The sequence below is a fragment of the Diadema setosum genome, chromosome 18 (assembly GCF_964275005.1).
Source record: "Diadema setosum chromosome 18, eeDiaSeto1, whole genome shotgun sequence".
Lineage (NCBI taxonomy): Eukaryota > Metazoa > Echinodermata > Echinoidea > Diadematoida > Diadematidae > Diadema > Diadema setosum.
Genome location: NC_092702.1, coordinates 33,780,461 through 33,806,379, shown reverse-complemented (window position 1 = coordinate 33,806,379; position 25,919 = coordinate 33,780,461). Strand labels below are relative to the sequence as shown.

General features: G+C 38.9%; 1 protein-coding gene across 2 annotated transcripts; it reads left to right on the top strand.

Annotated features, from left to right (window-relative positions):
- The first annotated feature begins 1,776 nt into the window (after positions 1-1,776).
- On the top strand, positions 1,777-21,717 carry LOC140241509 (pseudouridylate synthase 1 homolog). Of its 2 annotated transcripts, XM_072321238.1 has the most exons (12): positions 1,777-1,881; positions 11,323-11,588; positions 12,624-12,742; positions 13,107-13,336; positions 14,022-14,150; positions 14,753-14,831; positions 16,239-16,378; positions 16,886-17,001; positions 17,729-17,803; positions 18,758-18,828; positions 19,438-19,543; positions 21,041-21,717. In XM_072321238.1, exons 2-12 carry the CDS (start codon positions 11,385-11,387, stop codon positions 21,437-21,439), a joined length of 1,668 nt encoding a protein of 555 aa, XP_072177339.1. In that variant the 5' UTR covers positions 1,777-1,881; positions 11,323-11,384; the 3' UTR covers positions 21,440-21,717. The 2 variants fall into 2 exon arrangements, with proteins under 2 accessions (XP_072177339.1, XP_072177337.1); XM_072321236.1 differs by lacking the exons at positions 11,323-11,588; positions 12,624-12,742; positions 13,107-13,336; ... (6 more) ...; positions 19,438-19,543; positions 21,041-21,717 and adding an exon at positions 4,211-6,281.
- Positions 21,718-25,919: the final 4,202 nt, after the last annotated feature.

Below are 25,919 nucleotides of genomic sequence, written 5' to 3'. Positions count from 1 at the left end.
AGTAAATATTTGATCAACTGATTACTATATGTAATAAACATTTTAAAAGATTTATAGAATCGATAAAAGAGAAATAGGCCTATAATCTGTTAAAAGATCTTTATCACCTCCAGTGTGAATAGGTATAACCTATTTTTAAACACTCTGGAAACACACCATATACATTATAATGTATTAAACATATTGCACAAAGGATTTACACTCCTTTTCATACCATGTATATCAATATCATCATATCCAGAACTTTTGCCTCAATATTCAAATTTTTTACAATTTTAAAAATGCCACATTCTTGAAGAGGCCTAAAAACATAGAATGAGGATGATTATTTGACAATATTTGAGGATAAGAAATTTGTGTCATGTGAAGAAGTTATATAGATGGAACAGTATTCACGATTTCCGAACCTATATTACTTAAAGATAATTTAACATTAATTGATAATATCAGCAATGGCACAATCGTCACACAAATAATCATTATTGCCCACTTGGTTGCAAAATGCATTATTGCATCCCCCTATCTTATAAAAAAGCCTGTTTAGTTTAATTTTCTACTGTATGAGCATTCCTAAATTTATAATGATTATGTAATTTCGCTTCTTTTGACGTGATTCAGTTTTGACTTTGTTTCTTTATGCCATATGGACAATCTATGATATACTCTGTCGGATTCTTAAGATATACTTAGAATGAAACACATTTTTCTTATTGCACATTCTCATGAAAGTATTATCAAACCATAGTTTTATTTTATATTGATTACGCCTCCGTATTTCAACATGATAGAAAACACTGAATATACAATATTGGGTTACCACTGTCATAAATTGGTCAAACTGATCATAAACATCGCATATATCCATTACATCATGATCGTTATTCCAACCAATCTCACTATGATATCTAATGATATTTAATAAAAATTGTATCAGCGGTGTTCCCCCTTTCTCTCACTAAAGGAACATACCGTCCAAATGTATCACTTCATCATTAGCCACGTTTCGGAAGGAGCAATGACAGAGAATTTATTTTTCGCAGATAAGATTATTGTTTCAAATCTATGAGAATTCTTTTTGAGGCTTCTGCAATTATAATGAATCATTAAAAGTAGTTTACCGTTAGGGAAAGATATGTTGTTATATTCATGTGGCAAAAGATATGCGAGCTTCACCGCAAATTCATCCTGCATGCCGAAGATTTCTCACATTATCTATATTATTATATCTGCAATTATCTCACTCAGAACTATTGGTATTCATTGTAAAACTATTATGCCTTCTAATACATCTCTCGTATTGGTGGCATTGATGGCATAAATCAATACTACAATGACAACAAGTAAACACAAAATAAGTTGACACGAGTATAAAAGGCCAGATACGAAAAAATAAAAGAGCACGAGAAAAGCATTCATACATCAAGAGAATGCTTTGTTAAAAAGCGTAGAAAAGGGCATTGAGTTGAGTAGGGTGAATAAAAAAAAAACTATGTCTATTATTTCAGTAAAAAGAATAGAAAAAACTGGAATGCAAATCAGGAAAGTACTCTCAGTCGAAATTTGAACCAGTCTCTCACATCGCCACCGAACAATGCCGAACAAGATATGGTCCAAAGCGAATTTATGCTTCCAGTGACCCTCATGACTATTTCCCCCCCCCCCCCCCCCCACAATACAGACAGACGTACGTAGACGCGACGCACGCAAACTCAACTCGACATTGGTCACCCATGTGCGGTGTCCGGTATGGTACATGTTGCATGCTGTGGTGATGCAGCAGCTGCAATCAATTGCCTGCAACTCTAGAAAGACAGCCAATCTCTAGTTTAATTCTTCATGAATTACTACACTGTACTAGCAGGGAAGGTCACTTTTTAGCAGGTGAGCAAATGAGCAATGAGCTATGATAAATATAAAATTTCAGTGATTGTAGCCGGTTACAGAATTAGAAGTCAGTTTCTAGACCCTAGTGATGAATGCCAGTAAAAATTGTGTGTGTAGGCCTATCTGTTTGTCTGCTCTTGTGCGATCCAGGGCAGGGGCTGCATTTCTCATGCTGATTTCAAGTTCAATTCGTTCAACCTGCCATAAATCATTTGAACATTGTTTGGCCTTTTGTTCCCGCTTACTTGAAAGATTTTTCGCATAAAATTGAATGGCTAACTTCAGTTCAGATTGTGCAGGCAGTGTACGAACACTGAATAGATAAACATTTCTAATCGCTGTGATCACTTGTGAAGATTGAAATCACATGATCGTGATGATAGATGTCTAACGTTAGACACTCTAACAATAGGCCTACATATTAAATTTAATCTCTAATTTTGTTACTAGCGTAGACCCGACCCTATATAGACTATACAGGTATGGTATAACCGGACAGCATGGTAATTCCGGACATGCACATTTCTGCGTACTAGGCCCTACAGTAAATGACATTCAATACACGCGGGGCTTCATAGACTAGCCTAACCAACAGAGCGCTGTATGGACCGAAATCGCGAAAAATGCGACACAAAAATGTAAAAAAAACGCTAGATATTAAATCTACTTTAAAAAACTAGAAGAAGATGTTGATTTTTCACATGATTTTATCCGCTTCGTGTGAACTGTTCGAAATGTTCATGTTAGACATTTTACTGTAAAATAAAAAATTTGAGCCTCATTTGCCGAATTTTTCTTTGTCGGCCGCTCATAAAGAATGTTTAGACTAGAGTCTAAAGTGAATCGTGGGTACTGTATGTTAAAATTGTGATTCTGGTGCAAGGACAAGATGCGAAATGAGGTCAATTATTCCATTAGCATTACGAACATCGTGTCCAGAATTAAGATGCAATTTTTCACCGCGAAAAAAGACAACTTTTTGGAGAGGGGTATAGATCTATTTGAAGTCTATTCTCCAAAAATCGCAGTGAATGATTTTCACAATTTTGCTGAATTCGTAATTTTCAGGACTTTGTGAATAACTTGTGTTATTTTTGGCCGAATTGTCATCCTCTGCGTACGGAATTCAGAGCCACAAAAAAAAAAAAAAAAAAAAAAAGCGTCTGGTGATACGATCAAATCTCCTAAATAGCCAATTTCCAATGGCAATTTATGACTCTTGTAAATTCAAACCAAATCTGTCATTGGTAAGTGTCGCTATCGATGTCAACTTTCATGTCGTTCCTCAAATTTAATGACATGAAGGTTGACATCGATAGCGACACTTCCCAATGATGGATTTGGTTTGAATTTACAAGAGTCATTGGAAATTGGCTATTAAGTAGGCCTACAACCTGTATATCATGTGATTTCGGTGCAATTTGGATTGGGTTTCCCAATCTAACTGTTAAATGGATACTGAAGTAGATTCTGTGCAAGCACCGAAATTGGAACTTCTCAAGAAAACAGATTGTATTAGACATCTAGATTCTATTCTAGATTATATATACTGCCCTATACATAACATTTGTAAATTGTACATTTGTATGCCTTCTACAGCTTTAATAGGCATTATTCAAAGTTGTGTTCTCTATCCTTGATATCCCACAGAATTCAGCTACACTTTGATCAATCATGAAAGTTTTATGCAGACAGAGGTGTTCATTTTTCATTTTGCTGTAGAAATCATTTGTAGTTGCAAATAGGAGGATTAAAGGTTTTTTTGTTTTTTTAATTCTTGGTTTAGATTCTAAATCATGATCACATTAGAAATATTGTGTGACTGACAGCTATGAGTGTAGAATTCATACATGCAGTGTACATGCCAGTTTCCTCAAGCGGTTTATGTCAAGGAAGGCTCTGATATGGTTGCAAGAAAGGAGACTTGTTATGAATGAGAATGATAAACTTTGAAGTTTATTGCAAATTTGTTGTTACAGTCCTTACATAATCAATTTTAAGGGGTTAAGTTACAGAAACACAAATGAGACAGAGACAATCACAGTAAATGGTGTGAATGCATTTACTAGTAGTTTGTTTATTTGCTTGTTTTATTGACTTTATTGCCAGAAACAAGATCAACCCTACATATGCAAGCTTGGAATGGTTATCAACCATTTAATGTTTGTGCAGTTAATGTTAGCATATTGACATTAAGAAAATGACTTTTTTGGAGGACAAGAAGTGGAATAAAACTTCACTATGTTAAACAGTCCTGTGTCCCAAATGACTGCAAAACACCAGTTTGTCACTGATTGTCTCTGTCTTGTTTGGTTTGTCCTGGCAGGTCTTTGGCACAGGGCCCAAGACTGTTTCATAGTTGCAAGAAGCCTTTGAACCTGCACCACCATGGGTCTGCTAACAGACACGCGCACCCAGGCCTTTATGTCTCGTGTCATCCTGGCCGTCCACAAACCTCTAGAGGTGGTATTGTACGTCGCTGGGGTCTTGGCACTACTGGCTCTGGCTTTCACCCCACTGAATGAGAAAACATACTTCTCAGAGAATGCCCTGTTGCCTGGTCTGGTAGATAGGAAGTACCAGAGTGAGCAGGATGTCCAGAATTACGCCAAGGAGTTGACGAGACTGGCGGCGGTAGATGGTGGACATGCTAAGATGCCCGTGGAGTGGCTGAGGGAGCAGTTCACTGAGTTGGGGTTGGACGTCTTTGAGCAGAATTTTACAGTCAATCACCCCTTCATGGAGATGGGTGACAGGAATGCACTGGTAGACTCCAACTCGGGAACAAATGTGTATGCCATCCTTCGCGCGCCAAGAATAGCCAGCACAGAAGCCATGGTCATCACAGTGCCATTTCGGAACAAGGAAAGCAGCAAAGCTTTGGGCCGTAACAATTTTGGTATAGGGCTCGTGCTTTCTTTGGCCAAGTTCTTCAATAAACAGATGTATTGGTCTAAGGACATCATCTTCGTAGTTGTTGACAAGGAGGAGGTTGGGATGCAGGCATGGTTGGATGATTACCATGACAGACACTCAGAATACATCCAGTCCAGTCTGATGCTTGGTCGCAGTGGTGGCATCATAGCTGCCATAAACCTGGAGCTGGGCTCAGAGCTCACAGACCACATTGATGTCAAGATTGAAGGCATCAATGGGCAGCTGCCTAATTTGGATCTCTTTAACCTCGCTGTCAGGCTCTGCAGAGTCGAAAGGGTGCCCGTCACCTTCCAGAACAGGTATAATGTGCCAGATCGCGTGGTTGTGAAACTGGAAGGGCTGCAGCATGCTGCTACAACAATGTTGTTGAACATGGCTAAGCAAGCAAGTGGCAACCCAAGTGGAATACACGGCCTCTTCATGCGGTACCACATCGAGGCCCTGACTCTGCAAGCCCATCCATCAAAGCGACAGGGGTCCAGTGACACGGTAGCCGTTGGCCGTGTCATGGAAGGCATTGTCCGCAGCGTGAACAACCTACTGGAGAGGTTCCACCAGTCGTTCTTTTTCTACATTCTCCCTGGTTGTGAGCGGTACGTCTCCATCGGTATGTACATGATCCCCTTCGGCCTCCTGCTGGTGGTACCCACGCTGCATGCCATGGCACTGTGGCTACTAGCTGTGTCTTTCCCTGCCACAAGTGATGACGCTGGTGACCAAGACAAGGACAAAGATACCAAAAGCACATCAGGGGATGTATCAACCAAGGGTGCATGGCGTCCATTCGGCCAGGTGATGCCCCTCCTCATAGGAGCTCACGTCGTAGGAGCAGTTCTTTTTGTTAGCCCAGAGTACTTCGTTGGGGACCACATCAAAACATTTGGCCTCACACCAAAGGATGCCATAACAGTTGGCTTTCTAGCCTTCTTCTTTGGAATCACCACCCTCCCAATCCTGGGCAGGAGGAACAACTTCCGTGGCAGTGACAACGCCCCGTCAGATTGGCAGCTGCTCAAATCCCTCACCCTCATCTGGTACACCATCGCCCTCTTGGGTGTTTCCATGTTCAACTTTTCTCTCGCTTTCTTCATTGCTGTGCCAACCATCCCTGTTGCAGTTTTGGTGCGGCCTTTGGTGCGGCCTTCGAGCCGCAGAATCTTGACGGCATTTCAGGGGATCCTCCTCCTCATTATCTCCCCACCAGCCCTGCTATTTTCTTTCCTCTGTCTGCATCATAGATTCCTGAACCCCAGGACTGCTCCTTTTGACATTCTTGCCTATGGCTGGCAAAAGACTGTTGACTCTTTCTTCGATGGAGTCGTCAATGCCTATTTGTTTGGTAACAAAATGTTTGCCTTAGTAGCACTTATTTGGATTCCTGTTTGGTTTCTTTTGTGGTTAGTGATTTTTAGGAAGTCCAGTGCGAACCAAGCATGATAATAGTGTACGGACTAATAATGTGCTTGTAACGTATGGTAAAAGAATATGTCCCAAACAAAATATGGTGTCCATAACACAGCAGTGGAAGCAAATTCTTGATCATGCTTTATGAATTTATCGACATGTATACACACTGGCAGACAGAACAGCATAGACAGTCTTGCACTGGTTAGGCCCTGTTTCATAAAGCTGTTCGTAAAGTTACAAACAACTTGCGAGCGACTGGTTATCAGTTCTGATGTGCTATACTTATCAGAATTTCCATAATTCAGCACAAGAACTGATCACCAGTCGCTCGTAAGTCATTCGTAACTTTACGAACAGCTTTATGAAACACCTCCAGGTGAAATAAAGTGATGAAAATACTTCATGATAAGCTTGATTGTCAAACAGAAAAACAGTGTTTCAGTAATGCACAAATTAACAACAAAAAAAAAACCCAAAATGTTTGATGATGTTTGATATTGACTTTGAAACAAGAACATGATAGAAAATATGATTTAGATAAGTTCATAGTAGAATACATATTAGGGTCATGTTTTGCAATATTGGCAGGCAGGTCAAGTATTGTCTTGCCACCACATACACTTTGTAGAAAAACATACACTGTATGTCACATCTTCCCTGCTACTGCGATCTACCTGCACATGCCTGCTCTTTGCAGCCTTACAATTTCTTACCAGATGGAATGGAATTTTGTGTGTTTGTTTGTTTGTTTGTTTGTTTGTTTGTCTTTTTGTCTTTAGGGGTTAGGGAATGCCACAGAAGGACAATGCAATGTGTTCATTGTAAATGACTACAATGTTTCTGCAGTCTGTTGGAATGAAGTGCTGTAGTCACAAATGCCACTCGGTGTTTGATTAGAACAAAATACTGCAGGATAATTTAACCATACATTGTATGAGGTGAGTGCCTTGCAGTTGGGTAGGCATGAATATTCTGGCAAAGGCTTGACAATAAGAGTCAGTTTTGCCATTTGAACCGAAGACAAATTTCAAGAAAAGGTGAAACCGTTGCTGTAAATTTATGTCTGATTGCATTAGCCTTTTCAGAGAAATTCTTAAAGTTGGCTACTTTTCTTTTAACAACTTTTACTGAAGACAATTTAATCTGTGGTGTGAAGTGGCCTTTCAAATCACGAAAATGTCTAACATGACATCCAAGTCAATTTCATTTAGTTGCTCAGCTGTGTTGCATGTTACTGTGTATCTTGTAAAGAACACTAGTTACATATATTTGGATTGGCTTGTTAAAATGGACTCATGGTCAGAAGGATTATTCAGTATTTTTGAATAGCATTGTGTGTTGAAGTCTACACATATTCACATTTTCGTTATGGCCTGTCATAATGATGATATCGATCAGAACTTTAGTCTGTAAAAACTGTTCATGAAGGAATCATTTGCACAAAACATTGTAATATTGAGGCATTGATTGTATTACACATATTTGTCCCCCTCCCCTAAGATTTTTCTCTACATTTTCTCTCTTATTTGTAATTAATGATTATTGAGTGGAGATATGTTGGGTTTTATTAGCTCACCTGAGCCAAAGGCTCAAGTGAGCTATTGCGATCGCCCTTCGTCCGGCGTCCGTCGTGCGTCGTGCGTCGTGCGTCGTCCGTCGTGCGTCGTCCGTCGTGCGTAAACTTTTACATTTTTATCTTCTTCTTGAAAACCCCAAGACCGATTTTCATCAAACTTGGCAGGTAGCATCCCTAGGGGGTTAGGAACTCAATTTGTTAAAATGGGCACCATGCCCCACCCAGGGGGCCCCCAGGGGGGCCCAAACCCCCCAAAATTAAGGAATCTGTAAAAATCTTCTTCTCTAGAACCAGAAGTGATAGAGCTAAGTTAATACTATGAGTTAGTACATTGATGACTGCAGTTTCAAGTTTGTTCATGGCAGAATCAGGGGTGCCCCCCTTGGGACCCAGGGGAGGGGGGTGGGGAGGGGTCCTAATGGGGCCTAAATTATACATTTTCATCTTCTTCTTGAGAACCCCATGACCAATTTTCACCAAACTTGGCAGGTAGTATCCCTAGGGTGTTAGGATCTCAATTTGTTAAAATGGGCACCATGCCCCACCCAGGGGCCCCAGTGGGGCCAAACCCCCCAAAATGAAGGAATCTTTAAAAATCTTCTCTAGAATCAGAAGTTATAGAGCTAAGATAATACTATGAGTGAGTACATTAATGACTGTAGTTTCAAGTTTGTTCATAGCAAATCCAGGGGTGCCCCTCTTGGGGGCAGGGGGGGGGGGGGGTTGGGAAGGTCCAAATGGGGGCCTGAATTGTACATTTTCATCTTCTTCCTGAAAACCTCATGATGGATTTTCGTCAAACTTGGCAGGTAGCATCCCTAGGGGGTCAGGATCTCAATTTATCAAAATGGGCACCATGCCCCACCCAGAGGGCCCCAGGGGGCCCCCAATCCCCCCAAATGAAGGAATCTTTAAAAATTTCGGCCCTTATTGTACATTTTCATCTTCTACTTGAGAAGCCTGGTCAAATTTTAGTAGAGCTGTGAATAATTTAGATTAGTGACTGCGTGAAAGGTGAACTTGCGATACTCAGGTGAGCGCTAGACCCGCGGGTCTCTTGTTGTTATTATTTCTTGCTGATGAAATTTTGTGATGAAGGCAAGTTTCTATCTACTGATACAATGTACAAATTGTACTTTGCTACAAGTGCAGTGTACAATGTACACATGCAAATTTCAAACACTCGTACAGTGACATGTGATGTGTGTGCACCACACTCTCCCCCCCCCCCCCCACCACAACCACTATGACCACCATCTCATACACACACAAGTACATTACTGTTGAGAATATTGAGCAAAAATTTGATCAATAAGAAAATAAAACTGTGTTAGTTATACAATACAAGCATTTCCTTTTAAAAACTTTTGAAGGAGCAATTTTGGTTACTAAGTACAAGGTGTATTCAGTTCATGGTACTTTGATGTACTCTTGTAGCTTTGCAATTTATTTGCCAATATGCATCTTTCTTGCAGTCTTGCAAAAGAGTAGTGTAGAACACCATATTGGCGTAGTATTTGTGATAAATCAATAACTTTAAAACTGTATCCGGACAATTACCCCCAGAGGGCAATTACCCCCCAGCTAAATACTGGTTAATGGTTAGGTTAGAGTAAAGATTAGGGTTAGGGTTAGGAGTTTGGGTTAGGTTCAGGATTAGGATTAGGATTAGGGCCAGGGGAAGGGTCCGGGGGATTTGCCCAGGGGGTACAATTGCCCTAGACCCCTTTGAAACATACAGGTATAGTCAGACTTTTAATTACCATGTTGAAAATCAGTTTCATTGAATGTGCAAATGTTACAGTGAGTGCATACCGGTATTCCATATTTAGTACATGTATCAGCATAATGCAAGTATGTTCACACGGGTCGTATGCCAAACTTCTTTCCGCTAATGTTCATGAGTAGGATAATGTGTGAAAAAATTTTGGTTTTAACATTCCTAGGTTTTGTTGATCAAGAAAGTTTTTGTATAAAACATTGATTGTTCTAAATCTTTGTTGAATCATTTGTAGAAGGATTTCATAATGTGGTACAGATTGAATACAGACATTTGTATAGTTTTTAAGGTATTAAAAGCTGCAGAGAAAATGAAGCAAAATATTTCCTTGATGTGTCTTTTATGGTTTGAGAATTTATGTGAGGTGTCATTTCTTTCTTGAGTACTGCAATTCTTCTTATGATATCCTCATGAATATACATTGCCATGATTACAGAGAATGACTGACATGTTTTGCTCCACAAGGAAGATCTCCATTGAGAAGAAGAGATAATTATTTCCCATTATAGGTACAGTGCACTCCCATCATAACAAACACGGTTAAATTCCGGTTACAACAAAATAAAAATTCAGGCCACATCATTACCAGTTCTTTGTTTTTTTATTGTTTATTTGTTCGGTTGTAACAAAATTTCAATATAACGAAAGAAAACTGCCAGTCCAGAGGACTTCATTATAATGGGAGTCAACTGTACTTGTATAGGTACAGCTTCCTCTCCTGCTCATATTGATAGATCTGTTCCAAATGATTTTACAAACATGCTGTACAAATGCCGTTGTCTTCACACAGCTTGTTTCTCAGACCACAATGGATTCATAGCCAACCATGTATTTAATAGATAATGTATATTGGTGATAGAAGAATTCATTAGAATAGAAGTAAATTAAAAGGGATACATCACTCAGTGTTCCAGTTGATGTGATTAGGAGAATATTGTCAGACAAACCGAAACCGAGCTCCAGTGAAATCAAATGATACAGGGGATTACCTCCTTTTAACAAATACATGTACCTAAAAACCACAACAACAACCTTGTTATATACATACATATCAGGTTTCTCACTGTATCAAGGTACAAAAACAAAGAAATGTAAAGAGTCGGGACCTACAAAATCACTTTGTTATTTTAGAGGGTTTTGTTATCTCTGACCTCTTTATAACAAGGTTCCAATATCAACAGTTTAAGGTTATGGAATGGTGTGCATCTTGGAGTGCAATGTGTTTTTTTTTTCTAAAATGTTACCTCGGTCACAGTGACATGCAAATTGTACAAAATGATATCACTCTGCAATTCTCATTGGTTGGTGTAAAGATGTAACATTCGTTTTGACAATAATTCAGCAGTTATATATGTACTTTGTAAAGTTATCATATATGCTGAATTGTTGCAATATTAGATGGTTGATATAAAAAAATTTCTTCTACATTTCATAATATGATAAAAAGGTAAAATGTAATGAATATTGTATGAGAGAAAAAGTTTTATCGGGATACCTTTGTGAATATGCCCAATCACGCACCCTAACTTAGTACTACTGTATCAGGAAGATTTCAATTAATGGATGTGACAAATATATGTGCTTGTTCATCATGAAATATTGTACATTCCTTCGGAAATGAATATTTCTCTGTGATGTTTTAGCTCAAATATAAATCAGCAATAACTGCACTCTGTTCTATGCGCATACTTGAAGATTTGAGTAGGATTAATTCTGAATTTTATGCTTATCTGATCAGTTTTCTATCAGGTGTGACGCATGAAAGAGTGCAGAAGCAGTCCTGAGTAGATTCTCACATTGATGATTCGTCAAACACTGAGGGGACTGATCAAGTCTGCCGTGTTGTCTTTCAAAATGGCGGATGTCGTCCCTTCGGCGTCGGCAGCTGCAGCTGTCCCTCAGCAGGGCTCAAGCGGGGAGTCGGCTGGGAAGGCAGAGGGGGGAGAAAACAAGAGACCGGCCAGTGGGGCAGAGCAGGGAGACTCCAAGAAACTCAGAACAGAGGTGATGTGATTATTGGTTATTGTAAAAAAAAAAATACAAAAAAAAAAAAATAATTCAATATTTCTCTTTTTTTTTCTACAATCAAATATCGTTGCCATGTGTAGATTCTTTACACTTCTGTGGTGTGTATGAAGGTTGTAAACATAAATATGTGTGAGATATTTTGTTGTCATTTATATTGAATGTCTTTGTTGGTATCAAATGAATCATTTAATCCATTAAATGAGAATGTATGTCAAATTATCCTTTACACCCACTGTTTATGCCAAGGTACAGTACCTGTTCAAAGACATTCTAGATTTTACATCAATGTTACTGGAATTGTAGCATCTATTTTATACATCGGAAATACCTTACATGTAGTCTGTATACAAAACATGATGACATTTTTACTATCAATGATCACTTTGACAGAAATGAACTATTCACATAGTGAAGGCTTAAGTAAAGAATTTACAAAAATGATACGTGTAGGTACTGAGTACATCACAATTGCAAAATGTCAACAGTCATTACAAAGTATTTTGACAGTACAGAAACAGAAAGCTGATAAAAGAAACCTGTGGAATGAAGTTTTTGACAAACAAAAAGTGGAATGCCCTTAAAAAAGAACATACTCTGAATTTGGTGTTCATTTAATAATGTCTATTGTAAGCCCCAAAGCTTACTGTACGTTATGTGGTGATTATATTCACGTTAGCCAATACCCCCAGTCACATAGAAATGGCGGATCACCCCGGATCAGATCCGGGGTGATCTGGGGAGAGATCTGTGTTGACGCCTTGGACATCCTTGGACATCCGGGAGGCCAACACGGCAACTTTTGGAGGTCAAAAACATCCAGCGTTATCCGGGACTGCCGTGTTGGCCGAGCAATCCGGGATGGTCCTTGCGGCTGCCATGTAGCAGCCGTGTAGGTCCGTGTAGTCAGCCTTACATCCTTGTGCCTGAAGTCTCACCAAAGTTTTGAAGAATTTTGAGTTAACAACTTGTACCACTCTTTATGTTTCTGCCCCTTTCTCTTTCTCTCTTCAGAGTGATGTGGGGAGTACAACAACCAATGGAAGTAGGGATGAGAGACCTACCAAGGTTATGAAGAGGAAGGTTGCTATGTTACTGTCTTATGCCGGTGCCAACTATGTCGGCATGCAGAAGTAAGTAGTCACCTGTCTGTAGTGGCCACCTGCCCTATGGGGCCACTGAAAAATCCTCCGAAAGAAATGCTAAGTTACAGACCTTGTGTATAGTGGCCACCTGTCTAACATGGCCAGAGGCCACCAGTTTTGTTTCCTGCAGTAGATTTTAACCTGTGTATAGCAGCCATAGACCCATAGGCCTACGGAGTGACAGGAGACCAGATAATTCAGCACATTTTTCTGCATTGCAGCCATGTCAGTGATTCATGGCAAACATCAAAATAAAAAATTCCAAAGTGGACAATTTAGTTTACATTTGTAAACGACTCTCAGCAAATAGCACCTCTTTCTTTACAACCATTGTTTTCTCTTCCTCTCCTAGAAATCCTGGAGTGCCAACCATCGAGGAAGACCTGGTCAAGGCATTGGTCAAGTCCGGTGCCATTCCACCGGATCACGGTCAAAACATGGGCAAGATGAACTTCCAGCGGTGTGCCCGGACGGACAAGGGCGTGTCGGCAGCTGGTCAGGTTGTCTCACTCAAGCTCCTCCTGCTAGACAATCTTGTGGAGAAAATCAACAAGCACTTGCCAGAAGCTATCAAAGTCATGGGTAGGATAATCATTCATGTTTTATTCAGTCTTGTCTTGTCTTGTCTTGTCATGTTGTGTCTTGTTCTATTAGAACTTTTTTTCTTTTCCTTTTTTTTTTCTCTCCCACTGAGATATTTATCATTCTATATCACATGTACAAAATTTATCCAAACAAGTACATATATTAACATTTGTATTGACCAATAAGGTGCTTTGGACACAAATGATAAACTTTTTGTCTCAGAACGTCATAATTTTTCATTACAATAAAATAAGTGTCTCTTATGAGACACCTTTTCCCTCATTTACTGTATACGCCAAATATTTTGTAAGGTTTTTATTTTCGTGAATTTCGCGAGTCAGGTGCTATTTTATAATTTACGAAATTAAAAACAAGCCAAAATAATGACTCTGATCTTGATATAAATGTGACGCACACATATACATTTCTTCATTCAGTACAGCACTCCACAATCGCGAATTTAACCACTCATGAAATCGTCGGTAAGTCCCAATTCGCAAAAATTTAGACCTGCTAAATGTATGGCGTATACAGTACTAGATCCTAAGTACATTTCTGTCCTGTATGTGGTGTCCTCTTGATAAGTCAAGCTTAAAACTTACATGAGCAATAGTTTCTAATCTTTGATCTGGAATGAATGTGAAGAAATGAATTTGTCCACTTTTGTGTTTCCCTGTGATAGGAGTGAAGCGGACGACAGGGGGATTCAACAGCAAAAATAACTGCGAGTACCGGACCTACATGTACTTACTTCCCACCTTTGCCTTCACACCCCTAGAGGACATCTCTATGGAGAAATACAGAGTTACAGGTGATTTTCTCTTCACAAAGTATTTTGACGTCTCTGTCATTCAATTGATATTCGTGGCCAAATGTCATGTGATGATAGTATTTTTTTTTTTTCAAAGCATTTTAACCCTTCATGAAGTATTTTGACGGCTCTGTCATACGATGAATATTCTTGATCAAATATCATGTAATAATGATATTTTTTAAAGCATTTTAACCCTTCTTCATGAAGTATTTTGACGGCTCTGTCATACGATAAATATTCTTGGCTAAATAGCATTTAATCATAATATTTTTTTTTTTTTCAAAGCATTTTGACCCTTCTTCACAAAGTATATTGACGGCTCTGTCATTCTATAAATATTCTTGACCAAATATCATGTAATGATAACAATACTTTTCAAAGGGTTTTAACCCAGTTTCAATTTTATTTTCATTGTCTTGTTTATTGATAGTTTTTGGAAATAATGTGTGTTTTGATAGGTGAAATTGTGGGCGTTCAGCAGCTCACGTTTGGTGAAAGTTCACAATTAAGAATCTGAATTTCAGCTCCATGCAGTGATAAAGAGGCCAAAGAGGTTACCTAGTATATAAATTCAGTGTTACTTTTTTTCCCCTTTCCAGATGAGAAGATGACAGAAGTGAACACACAATTACAGAAGTACATTGGCACCCACAACTTTCACAACTTCACTTCGGGAAAGTGAGTGTATATTGATTCTCTCTCTCTGTTTCTTGCATTCAAACTTTGGAATGGGTCAGTCACCATAAAGTTGCACAGTACATTTCAGTCTTGACACACCCTTTTATCAGCTTTCCACAGGATCTGTAAACAAGATTAGAATGTGACGCATTGTCCAAGCTTCTCAGACCTAATTGTTATTCTGTAGTTTGAAAGAGGGTATTGTGAAGTCAATTCAGAGTTGATACTGTCCAAAAGCAGGTATCAAGTGTGTAGACTAGCAATAAGATTTGCATTGAAGTTCAAAATGGATTCCTTTTCCTTTCAGTGTACACATGATATAAAATTGGGCTTGCTCAGCATCAGCAAGCGAGGCAGTTTTTGTGACAGATTATAGAATTTAATGTAGAAAAAAAAAAGCAGCTGAAAACTGCTTATCCAGTAGTGGCGAGCCAATGGAGTAAAATGGAGTAAAAAAGGGCCTGATCTTTTGATCCTAGCAGAATCTTTGTCAGAGGCAAAAGGGAAAACAGGCCGGGGAAAGCAATCACATAATTAGGACAAAATACAACAAGAACAGTCAGGGAAGTTTAGTATTCATCCTTATCTTTCACAGGTTGTTCCCCCCCCCCCCCTCCCCCTTGATCCCTGAGATCATCACTGACCCTCCATTGCCTCTTGACTGTCCACCCTCCTGCTCTAATCCCCCTCCCTTTTGTTGGACTCATTGCCCATGAATTCCAACCCTTCCCTTTTGTTTTCTTTGTTCTGTGTCCCTGGCCCTCCCCTGACTGTTCTTGTTGTGTGTAGTCCTTATTAAGATGTGATTGCTTTCCCTGCCTGTTTGTCATTTTGCCTCTGACAAAGATTCTGTAAGGATCGAAAGCTCAGGCCCCTTTTGACTCCAGATATGACTGATCCATAGCCAGACCCCTGTATCTTTCTATTGAAGAGGATAGAGTAAAACAAAAGTGAATTACCTATTCAATTCTCAACAAGCTTACAAATAAACTGTGCTAAACACCATCTTTCTTTCTTTCTTTTGTTTAGGAATACTGCAAGTTGTCTTGCAAATGGAACTGTAATGCAAAACCAAGACAATGCAATTGTCATGTCCTCTAATAATTGACATATCTTACTCAGGACATGCATTTGAAGTGTTTCTCCTTGTATGAGCAAGCATTTGACTAAACAAGAATTATTAGCCATATTACATTCTTGAGTAGATTTCAGTCCAAGCCATCATACCACATCACTTTTTAACACTGCTTTTTCTGACGATACTTTGTACACGTATTTGTGATTCTATCACTGAATTCAATACAGGTATCAAAGTTCATTCATGTTTTAGCATAGAGAATCTGTGATATCTATTTTCCTCCTAGGGAAAGATTATCATATTGCCTGTATTCTCCTCCACACCTCCAGGCTGTTTAACGATCCCAGCGCCAATCGGTACATGAAAGAGTTCTACTGCGAGAAAGGCTTTGTCGATGACGGAATCGAGTTCGCCATCATCAAGGTCAAAGGTCAAAGCTTCATGCTCCATCAGATCCGCAAAATGATTGGTGAGTCTCGGGACGCGATGGCACTGCTTTCAAACAAGATAATTTTCCTCCGTAGATCAAGTTATCCATCTTCTAACCAAGTAATTGACACCAATCGCATAAAGATTACGTGTGGAAGATGGGTATTACTGAAATTGCATGGCATACAAGTCCATTTTGTCCGGGAATTACTTTTTTCAGTTTTTGTCATTTATTTTCAGAGATCAAATGTACATTGCTTGTTTCCCAAAGTTTTTGAGTGTGATATGAGTACCTGCTTTATGCAGGCACCAAAAGGATCCACCCTAGAAGAATAATGCTAAAGCCCTGCGGCCATGTATCAGTGAAGGCCATTATTATTTGTTCATGTAGATCACACAGACATACAAATAGACAGATGGATTATAGATATACAAAGAGATAGATAGATAGATAGATAGATAGATAGATAGATAGATAGATAGATAGATAGATAGATCCGCTATAGATAAAGATGAAACACATTGTTGTTCATTCTTTTGGTCTCAGGTCTTGTGGTAGCTGTAGTAAGGGGCCTGGCTCCCCCCTCCATCATCGAGAGGGCATTTGGTGAGGAGAAACTGGACATTCCTCGTGCACCAGGTTTAGGACTGGTCCTTGAGTCGGTGAGTAGTGTTCCCTAGGGACAGCTGTCCCTAATGAAGAAGTTTTTTAAATTCACGGTGCCCTCATACAGTCTGGCAATAAATGCCAAAAGCCAATAGCAATTGCTTATCATAAAAGAAAAACCAAGGTGAATGACAACTTTTAAAATCATTGTTTCTGTTCTGTTACTACATGAATCTACCCATCTCTCTGAATCTGTGTGTGTATGCAAGTGAAAAAGTGCATAGTGCATTTTTCTTAGATGTAAGTGCACAAAATACACTTTGTGTGGAAGCTTTGACTTTGTTTTTGTCTATTTGTGTGTGGGTATACAGTAGATAGTAATTTTTTCATTTCATGTCTTCTTCCCAGTACTCAATCTCTGCAGAGAAAAGCAAAGTATTCCAAATCTTTCAGTATGTTAAGAACTTTACACCCACACCTCACAACTGTCTTGTAACAAGGTGCATGGTATTCAGTCATGAATCATACTTACCCGTCATAGGCAATGCACAGTGTGTTTCTGAGTATTTATGTGTGAGGAATTTCAAATCATCAGAAATCAACAAATGAATCTTGATTTCCCTTTCTGCATCACTATTCAGATATATTGATGAATCTTTTAAGAACATGGAATTATAATTATTATGTTATAAATGGTACTTTTTGGGTAGAGAGAGAGAGAGAGAAGGACATTACTAAGACCTGTGTCACATTTTTCTCCAACATCTTAACTGTCTTCAAAAGGTCCACTATGATTGCTACAACAAACGCTGGGGCAATGACGGTCTCCATGAACCTTTGACCTTTGACGAGTGCAGAGTAAGTCCCAAAATGTTGAGACAAATGTGCCAAACATGGCGTGTGTGTGATGCAATACACACACACAAACACACACATATATATTTCATGTTATGTACTTGCATATCTTCTTCTGTTGCAGTTTACTATTGCATTGCTGCTGTTTTGTAGATCATTGGCATTATGCAATAGGTATTAGGCTTTTGGATGTGATGCCATTATCATGTGTGGGATCCAATATTTGTAATCACAGGGCTCTTGAACAGATCAAAGAGGAGGCAATTATAGCTTTGGATGATAATGAGTGAATTCATAACATGTTATTAATTATCAATAATTTGTGTTTGTGATGCAGAGCTTGACACTAACATTTTTCTCTAGTGGCACATAAAATCTTTAAATCTGAAATTTCGGTAGCCCGAAATAGAATGAAGTGACCTGAAATAAACAGATAACAACCTATTTTGAATCTTCGGTGCCAATGAGGTACCCAAAAGAAAAATTTGGTGGCCCAAAATTAAATTTTTGTGGCCTCGGGCAACCGGTCCACCCCTAATGTTGAGCCCTGGTAATGTCACATGAATGAGATGTCATTTTTTTTTTTTCACGCTGAATCATGAAAATATTCAACCAACCCTAAATCTTCTTGAAGTATATATTCAAGGGCGTTCAGCCAGTTGGCTTCTGCATATAAAATGACTTCTCATGGGTAAAAATTGCAAGCACTTGTAGCATAGTGGTACTACACAGTTGTTCTTTGTAATGTTACCCAGTTATTACAGCATCTACTATATAAAGAGTAGGAACAGGTTTCTTTACTCAAAAAAAAAAAATGAAAAAAAAAATGCCACAACATCTTCATTTGATGAAATTCATCTGTTGTTCAAATAAGCTTTCTTTTATTCTGCTTTGTATGCCATTTGTAATCAGCTATTAGAAGTATTGTATACTTTCTACTCTCCATTTTTTCTGCAGAATGCCATTGAAGAATTCAAGCACAAACATATATATCCCAACATCATCGTGAGGGAGAAGTACAACAAATCGTATCCTTTGATATGCTGTATTATGTTGTATATTTTGTGATGTTTCGTTTTTTTCTCATCAATATTTGCGACTAACAAAGACTCACAAAAATTTCGCCTCTAGTAATAGAAATGCTCTTTGTAATCTCAAAGGCAGAAAATTGAAAAGTTTTCTTTTGTGAAGGGATAATCTTTATTCATCATGTTGTCCCTCTGGTTCACAAAATTGTCTTATTAGTCAATTAGCAAGATATCGTGGTGAAGGTGCTCACAGTACTCTTCAACAGTAATCTCGATAATACACATACAAGAAGTGGGTAGCATTTCTGCTTTCGAAAGACAGTTTTTGGCTGTTCATATGTTCTAGTTGGCTACAGTTGATAGAAGTATCAGTACCTTGGAACTTCAGCCAACACGGGGCTCATAGTTACCACGTCTTTCGCTTACATCCTCTACAGTGATGCATTCCTAGAAACACACTAAAAAATGAGGGAAAGTGATACCCATACACCCCCTGGGGGTCTATACATATCAATATAATGCTGTTTCCTACATATATCTAGCCATTAAAAAAAAGCATAATGAGAAAATGAGGTAAGAAAAGTTCCTTAACTGTGTGAAATCTCTCAGTATGTTCCAGTGGCTTAGCACTCTCCCTCTCCACAGCTATGATGTAGTCGGCACACACAATGCTCTCCGCCGGGCCCACATGGAGATGAAGAAAGCAAGAGAAGCAGTGAGTAGCTTGACATAATCTCAAACTATTAAAGGGGATGGCTAGTAACTGATCAGTGGGAATCAGTGGGAATGCTGGGGGATGATTGTTCCAATCCTTGTTGGATTCATTTAAGAGTACATTATATATCTATTGTTGTGTGAAAATTACTTGCTTCAGAATGGTCTCATATTCAAGTAATGTGCAGTTTAATATTTCCAGGTTAGCATGCCTGTACAGTGACAGGGCATTAAACTGCCTATTACTTGAATATGAGACCGTTCTGAAGCAAATAATTTTCACACAACACTAGATATATAATGTACTCTTAAATGAATCCCCCAAGAATTGAAACAATCATCCCCCAGCATTCCCACTGATTCCCACTGATCAGTTACTAGCCATCCCCTTAAAGGACAAGTTCACCTTCATTTACATAAGGATTGAGAGAATGTAGCAATATTAGTAGAACACGTCAGTGAAAGTTTGAGGAAAATTAGACAATCGATGCAAAAGTTATGAATATTTAAAATTTTTGTGTTGGAGCTGCTGGATGAGGAGACTACTACAGCTTGTGATGTCATATGCGTACAACAGTATAAAGAAAATGTAAAGAAAATTTAACATATTTTCACTTTTTTCGCATAATAAAAGAACACGACTTGCCTCTTTCTAAATGCAGGGGGAATAATATTACCCATAACATATGTCAGTAACGAGTCAAGGGAATGTGTACTTTTTTCAAAAGATGAAATTTTGTGAAATTCTCTTTTTATTTTCCTTATATTGTTGTACTCATGTGACATCATACGCTGCAGTAGTCTTCTCATCCAGCGGTGACTGCACAAAAACTTCAAAAATTCATAATTTTTGAACGGATTGTCTGATTTTCCTCAAACTTTCAATGATGTGTTCTACTAATATTGCTACATGTTCTCAATCCTTATGTTTATGAAGGTGAACTTGTCCTTTAATAAGTAGTGGAACCTCATTATAAAGAGGCTGGATGTAACAAAACCCTGTTACAGCGAGGTGATTATGCAGGTCCCAACTCTTTAATATTTCTTTGTTTTTGTAAACTGATATAGTGAGAAACCTGATATAAACAAGGTAATTGCAATAGTTTTTAGGTTCTTGTCATAATGAGTTTTCCCTGCATTTATACCATATGTCTTATCTACATCAGGCCATTCATGAATATCAAAATCTATCTTTTTCTGAGAACCATCAATTTCTGTGGGTATTTCATTTTTCACAAAATCCCACTTGAATATTATTAGTTAATTAATCAGGTAACCACAGTGCCAAGGCATACATTGTATTTGTCTTCAAAGCAAGTGATGATTTTAGCTTTGAATAATTTGTAAACCAGCATTATGGTGTTGTTATATAAGCCAGAACAAACTTGTGTGATTATATATATTAAACTGCAGTTGTGGGAATGTTAAAAAGAGCTTAGCGTATTCTTTTTGAAAGTGACAGTTCTTATGGGTTTGAACTTATCATAATTTGTGATAGGCGGAATCGGCAGTGTCCTCATCTAGTGGCGAAGCTCCGCAAACCGACCCCAGCACAGACAACAAGCAGGCTCTCCTGACTAGTCAGACAGTCGCAGGTCTAGAATTGCCCACCGTCACCCCACAAACGGCAGATGGTGGCAGCACCAGTGACATTGGAACGTGCCAAAATGTGGAAAAGACTCCTGCAAGCACAATTAATTCCTCCTCAAGCACCACTGTTTCGTCGTCACCCAGTGCACCTGCTGAATCAGGGGCAGTTGGACAGGAAGTTCAAAGCAGTGATTCCATGGCAGATTCCTCAACTGAGAGGAGTGGGAGTCAGTTACTGGAAGGAGATGGTACCGACGCGGATAGAGAGAGTTCGGCAGCCGGTGAGAATCAAGCTACGCCCAGCTGAAGATGAGACACGCTGCCCCCATCTCCTTTTCTTATCCTGAATGTCTCATTAAAGATGATCACTGGACTCTAATGTTTGTTTATATTTCAAATGATGACATCATATTATTGTTTTCATTTACAGCCAAACATATATTTTTAGCGACCATCTTTTTACACCATTCGCCTGCTTCATGCAGCCACATCAAAGTCTTATTTGTTATAGACTGTCACCCCTTTGTGTTAGGGTTTCTCAATCACCAATCCAAATGGCTCCAATCTTGTGGCTGGTTTTGACCAACCTTGGCAGTCATCATCGTAGAGGAAGGGAAATCATAATAAATATGTACAAATGGTAGTGGTGCCTGGAGGAGGGTTTGGGGGGGGGGGGGGAGGGGTCGGGGGTCGGGGGTCCTGGGGTCCCATGATTTCGAGATTTTTGAAGTACAAATAGCTTACCTCAGATGGGGCTCTTGTTTGTCTAGCAGCCATCTAATTTGTCTCCTGTGTGCAATATTTCTGTGTATCACAGCCATAGTCTGCAGGATAAGGTCTATCAGTCAGTATACCGACCAGTTTATCGTTCTTTCTACCAGAGTTGCCACATCCAGAGACTCCAACCCCAAGAACCTTCTGATCTGGAGATTCTCCCGCCTGAAACCCCTAGCAAACGGGAGACTCCAACTTGATGTGCCCGAAGTGCGAAGTTCCTTGCGGCCAGGGTCCAGCTGTAGGGTTTTAGATGCTCTCTCGTGCTATCTAAGGCTTATTTTTCAACATTATAAATGATGGCAATAAGTAAGAAATCCTTTCCAATGGGAGACACAGAGCCAGGGCGGGAGAAATTAAATTTCTAGCGGGAGAACGGGAGATTTTACAAAAATTGGCTTTCGGCGGGAGATCTCCCGTCGAAAGCGGGAGAGTTGGAGTCTCTGCACATCTGGCATTCTACCCTCACGCAAGACAAACCAAAATTGTTGACAGACAATAAGTTCTCATATAATCTTGTAAGTGATGCAGTCTCCAGTTAATGTGACAAGGACTATCATGGTCATCGGACAGCTGTTGCCATGGTAGCATTATTTTCAAGTGGCATTTGTCGTGCACTCTTTGTGAACAAGGGCTGTAGAGTATGATTCAATTGAGATACAGGCAAATGCAAGTATTTTATGTATAATAGTAGATGCTCATTTATATTTTTCATGAAGTGAAGCATCCAAAAAATCAAGCAAGATATGATTGTTTTTTTTTTTTTGGTTTTTTTTTTTGTTTTTTTTGGGTCATGCTATCAGTTGTTCTTGATTGGTAGGTTTTTGATACACTGGCATTCTCACTGATGATGTACTGTATACACCACTGTATATTTAGTGAGTCTAATTTTTTTGCAAATCGGGACTTCCCTACAATTTCACAAGTGCTTAAATTCGCGATCGTACAGCAATGAACAGAGAAATGTATGTGTGCGTGTTGCGTTCATGTCAGAATCAGAGTTGATATTTTTGCAAAATTCTAAAAAATATAAACCTCACAAAATATACAGGTATACAGTACATCTTGCAGGTGGCCATGCTCTCATTGCTAATACATTGTATGTCCCAAAGCTCATACAGCATCTTTTTTCTTCTTTTTTTTTTTTTGTGCATATGCTCACAGGATATATCTCCTAAAGTGTAGAAGATATTTTTTCTAATGGCTTTTTGGTCTTGTCAGCTCATACCATGTAAATTGTTGTAATTTGCTGTAATATGCACTGTGGAAACCATAATGTGGAATAAAGAAATCACTGCAATTGCATTTGTGTCATAAAATAGTGGAGACGGTAGGCAGATTTAGGCAAATACACAGATATTTTGAGGATGATTCTACAATAACAACTACTCGTCAAAAGTATACACATACAATGAACTAGTGCTGCGATGTTGTTCACATGTATGGAATTTTTTTTCAAAAGGACTTTGGAGATACCCATCTAGTTTACCTCTTCCTGTTGAATACAATTCAATAGGCAAAATCTAGTTGGAAGTCATCGCATACATTGTATTGCTATATCAGGAGCTTCAGATAAGCTTGTTGATATCAGGAATAGCCTTTGCTGTAAAGTTATACACAATGTTTGGGTACAACTGTTACACTGGTCTATCGTTCACACAGAGAAGTGCTGCAGTGAATCCGTTGAAAACTAGCCAGAGTATAATCGGGCAGGTGTCTATGGGAAATACGTGTTTAGAGCAAAATCAGTTCATCATCGACCAACAAATGGAACTGAGATACCACATCAGGTAATTGGGGCAGTTATCAACCATTTCGGACATCCTACTGGCACCTTTACCTAAATACTTACATGCCCTATACTCCTTGGGTTTATATGTCAATTAAAATTTGTTACAGAATATTTCTTTATGCATAATGATATGAAACCAGCAGTGCAAACAGATTCAATTAAACGTCTATGGACTAATTTTGGACCAAACATTGTGTGTGTGTGTGTGTGTGTGTGTGTGTGTGTGTGTGTGTGCGTGTGTATGTGATCAAACCTCAAAGGAAATTCAAATTTACCTTAAAGGGACTGTATAGTTCTGGTTGAGGTGAGGATTTAGCTTTAAACGTTTTGCGAGATATTCAGAAACCACTCTATGAGATGTCAAAGAGCATGCAATTCTAAGGGGTATCAAAAGTTTATTTGATGTAAATCGGTTTTGAAATGGCCGAGATATCCAAAAACAAAGTGAAACAAACAGATCCTAATAAAAGGAGTGGCCTGTCGCCTTTTATTATTATCACTTTTTTGGATATCTTGGCCATTTGAAAACCAATTTTCATCAAATAAACGTTGAATCCTTAAAATTACATGCTCTTTCATATTTCATAAGAGGTTTCTCATTATCTCACTTAGGAACGTAATAAACCTGAATCCCCACCTCAACCAGTACTGTACAGTTCCTTTAAAGTAAAGAGAGTGCGAGTGTCGAAGGTGGGATCAACCCAAGGATTGCCAGCGTTAGATCACCCCAACCAAATTATCTTATCTGTGAGCCACGAAGCATGGACACAAAAAACAAAAGTCTTGCCAATAGGTTCACATGTCATTGAAGCATACATCCAGTAAATTCAAAACAAAGACATACACACACACATCAATGTAAACACACAATCAGAGACAGATACAAACATAGGTGGGCAGTCAGACAGAGAAACTAAAGCATATTGGAGCTCCATACGTGGCTGGACAACAAAACATATTTATTTCTGGAGTGTTAGCCATGTCAGTAGGATTTCACATTGATTTACACTGAACAAAATATCCTGTGCATTCATAAAATATCTTGAGATTGACTACAAAACATATCCGAAGGAAATGATAATGGACATGCTCACCATTAATAATGATGATGATGAAAGAATATGCAATCTGCCAATAAAATAGGACTGCTCTCAGATTCTTGTGTGCACGAGTACAGTGCCTGGAGAATATTTGTTCAGTATGCTTTCCACTATATCCTGCAGTAAAGTTTTGACGGACTTCAGAATTGTGCAGTTTTTGACAAGTATTCATGAGCAAGGTTTGCAACTTTTAAGACAAGTCCAAGGTTTGTGGTCACTCGTTTCTTACGAGCCCTGTGGTTGTTCTAGAATGGCATAAGCAATACGGCTAAATAAATAATCTACTAATAAACTACATACACTGTACATTCTTGGTACTTGCCAAGGGAATATAATCTGCCGAGGATAAAGCTAACATATCTTAAGCATGCAAATTATACTTCGCATCCCTGATTACGAGTTGGCAAAACAGGAACACCCCACTTGACTGAAGCGTGCGACCTCTAGTATCACATGTACTGGCAGCTACTACTCTGATACACATTAGCTGGTCCCTTGATGACCCTGAACATTTTCCACTTTCTCAGCTTTGTTCTTTCACAGAAAGAGTGAACAACTCTCGTGCAGTTGGTATTAAAGTCCATGGTTACATGTATTCATGTGGGTAACGCCTTCTTCAAAATATTCTACAAAATTGGTTTGGAAAAAACAAGCACAATTTAACTGAAACTACAAGTAGTTTTCACCATCAGTGGTTTTACAAACCAGTACAGTTACATGCCGCAGGCACATGGGATGGCACTGATCACCTTTTATATGCTTATTGTCACCAAGTTCTTCCTTCCTTTCTCCTTTAATTCAATTTTTTTCGGGGGGGGGGGGGGGGGGTGGGGAGGGAGAAGAGGATTGACTATTGAATTATTCTGCTTCAACTAAATTCTAGAGAGAGGAAGGCTGGTTATAATCAAAGGTGCTGTCAAACTTTACACGACCCATCAAGGATTGACCAATCTTCAGTTAATATGATGCAATACCTTCAGTTGCCCAGGGATACCCTCTTATAACGATGTCAACACTCTTCTTCCAGAGGGCCCTGCCATGATTATTGTTGTTCTTATAATTACCCCCTGCAATGCCAAGTACCCATTTATCTGTCCACCAGGGTGAAGAGGGACATTCTA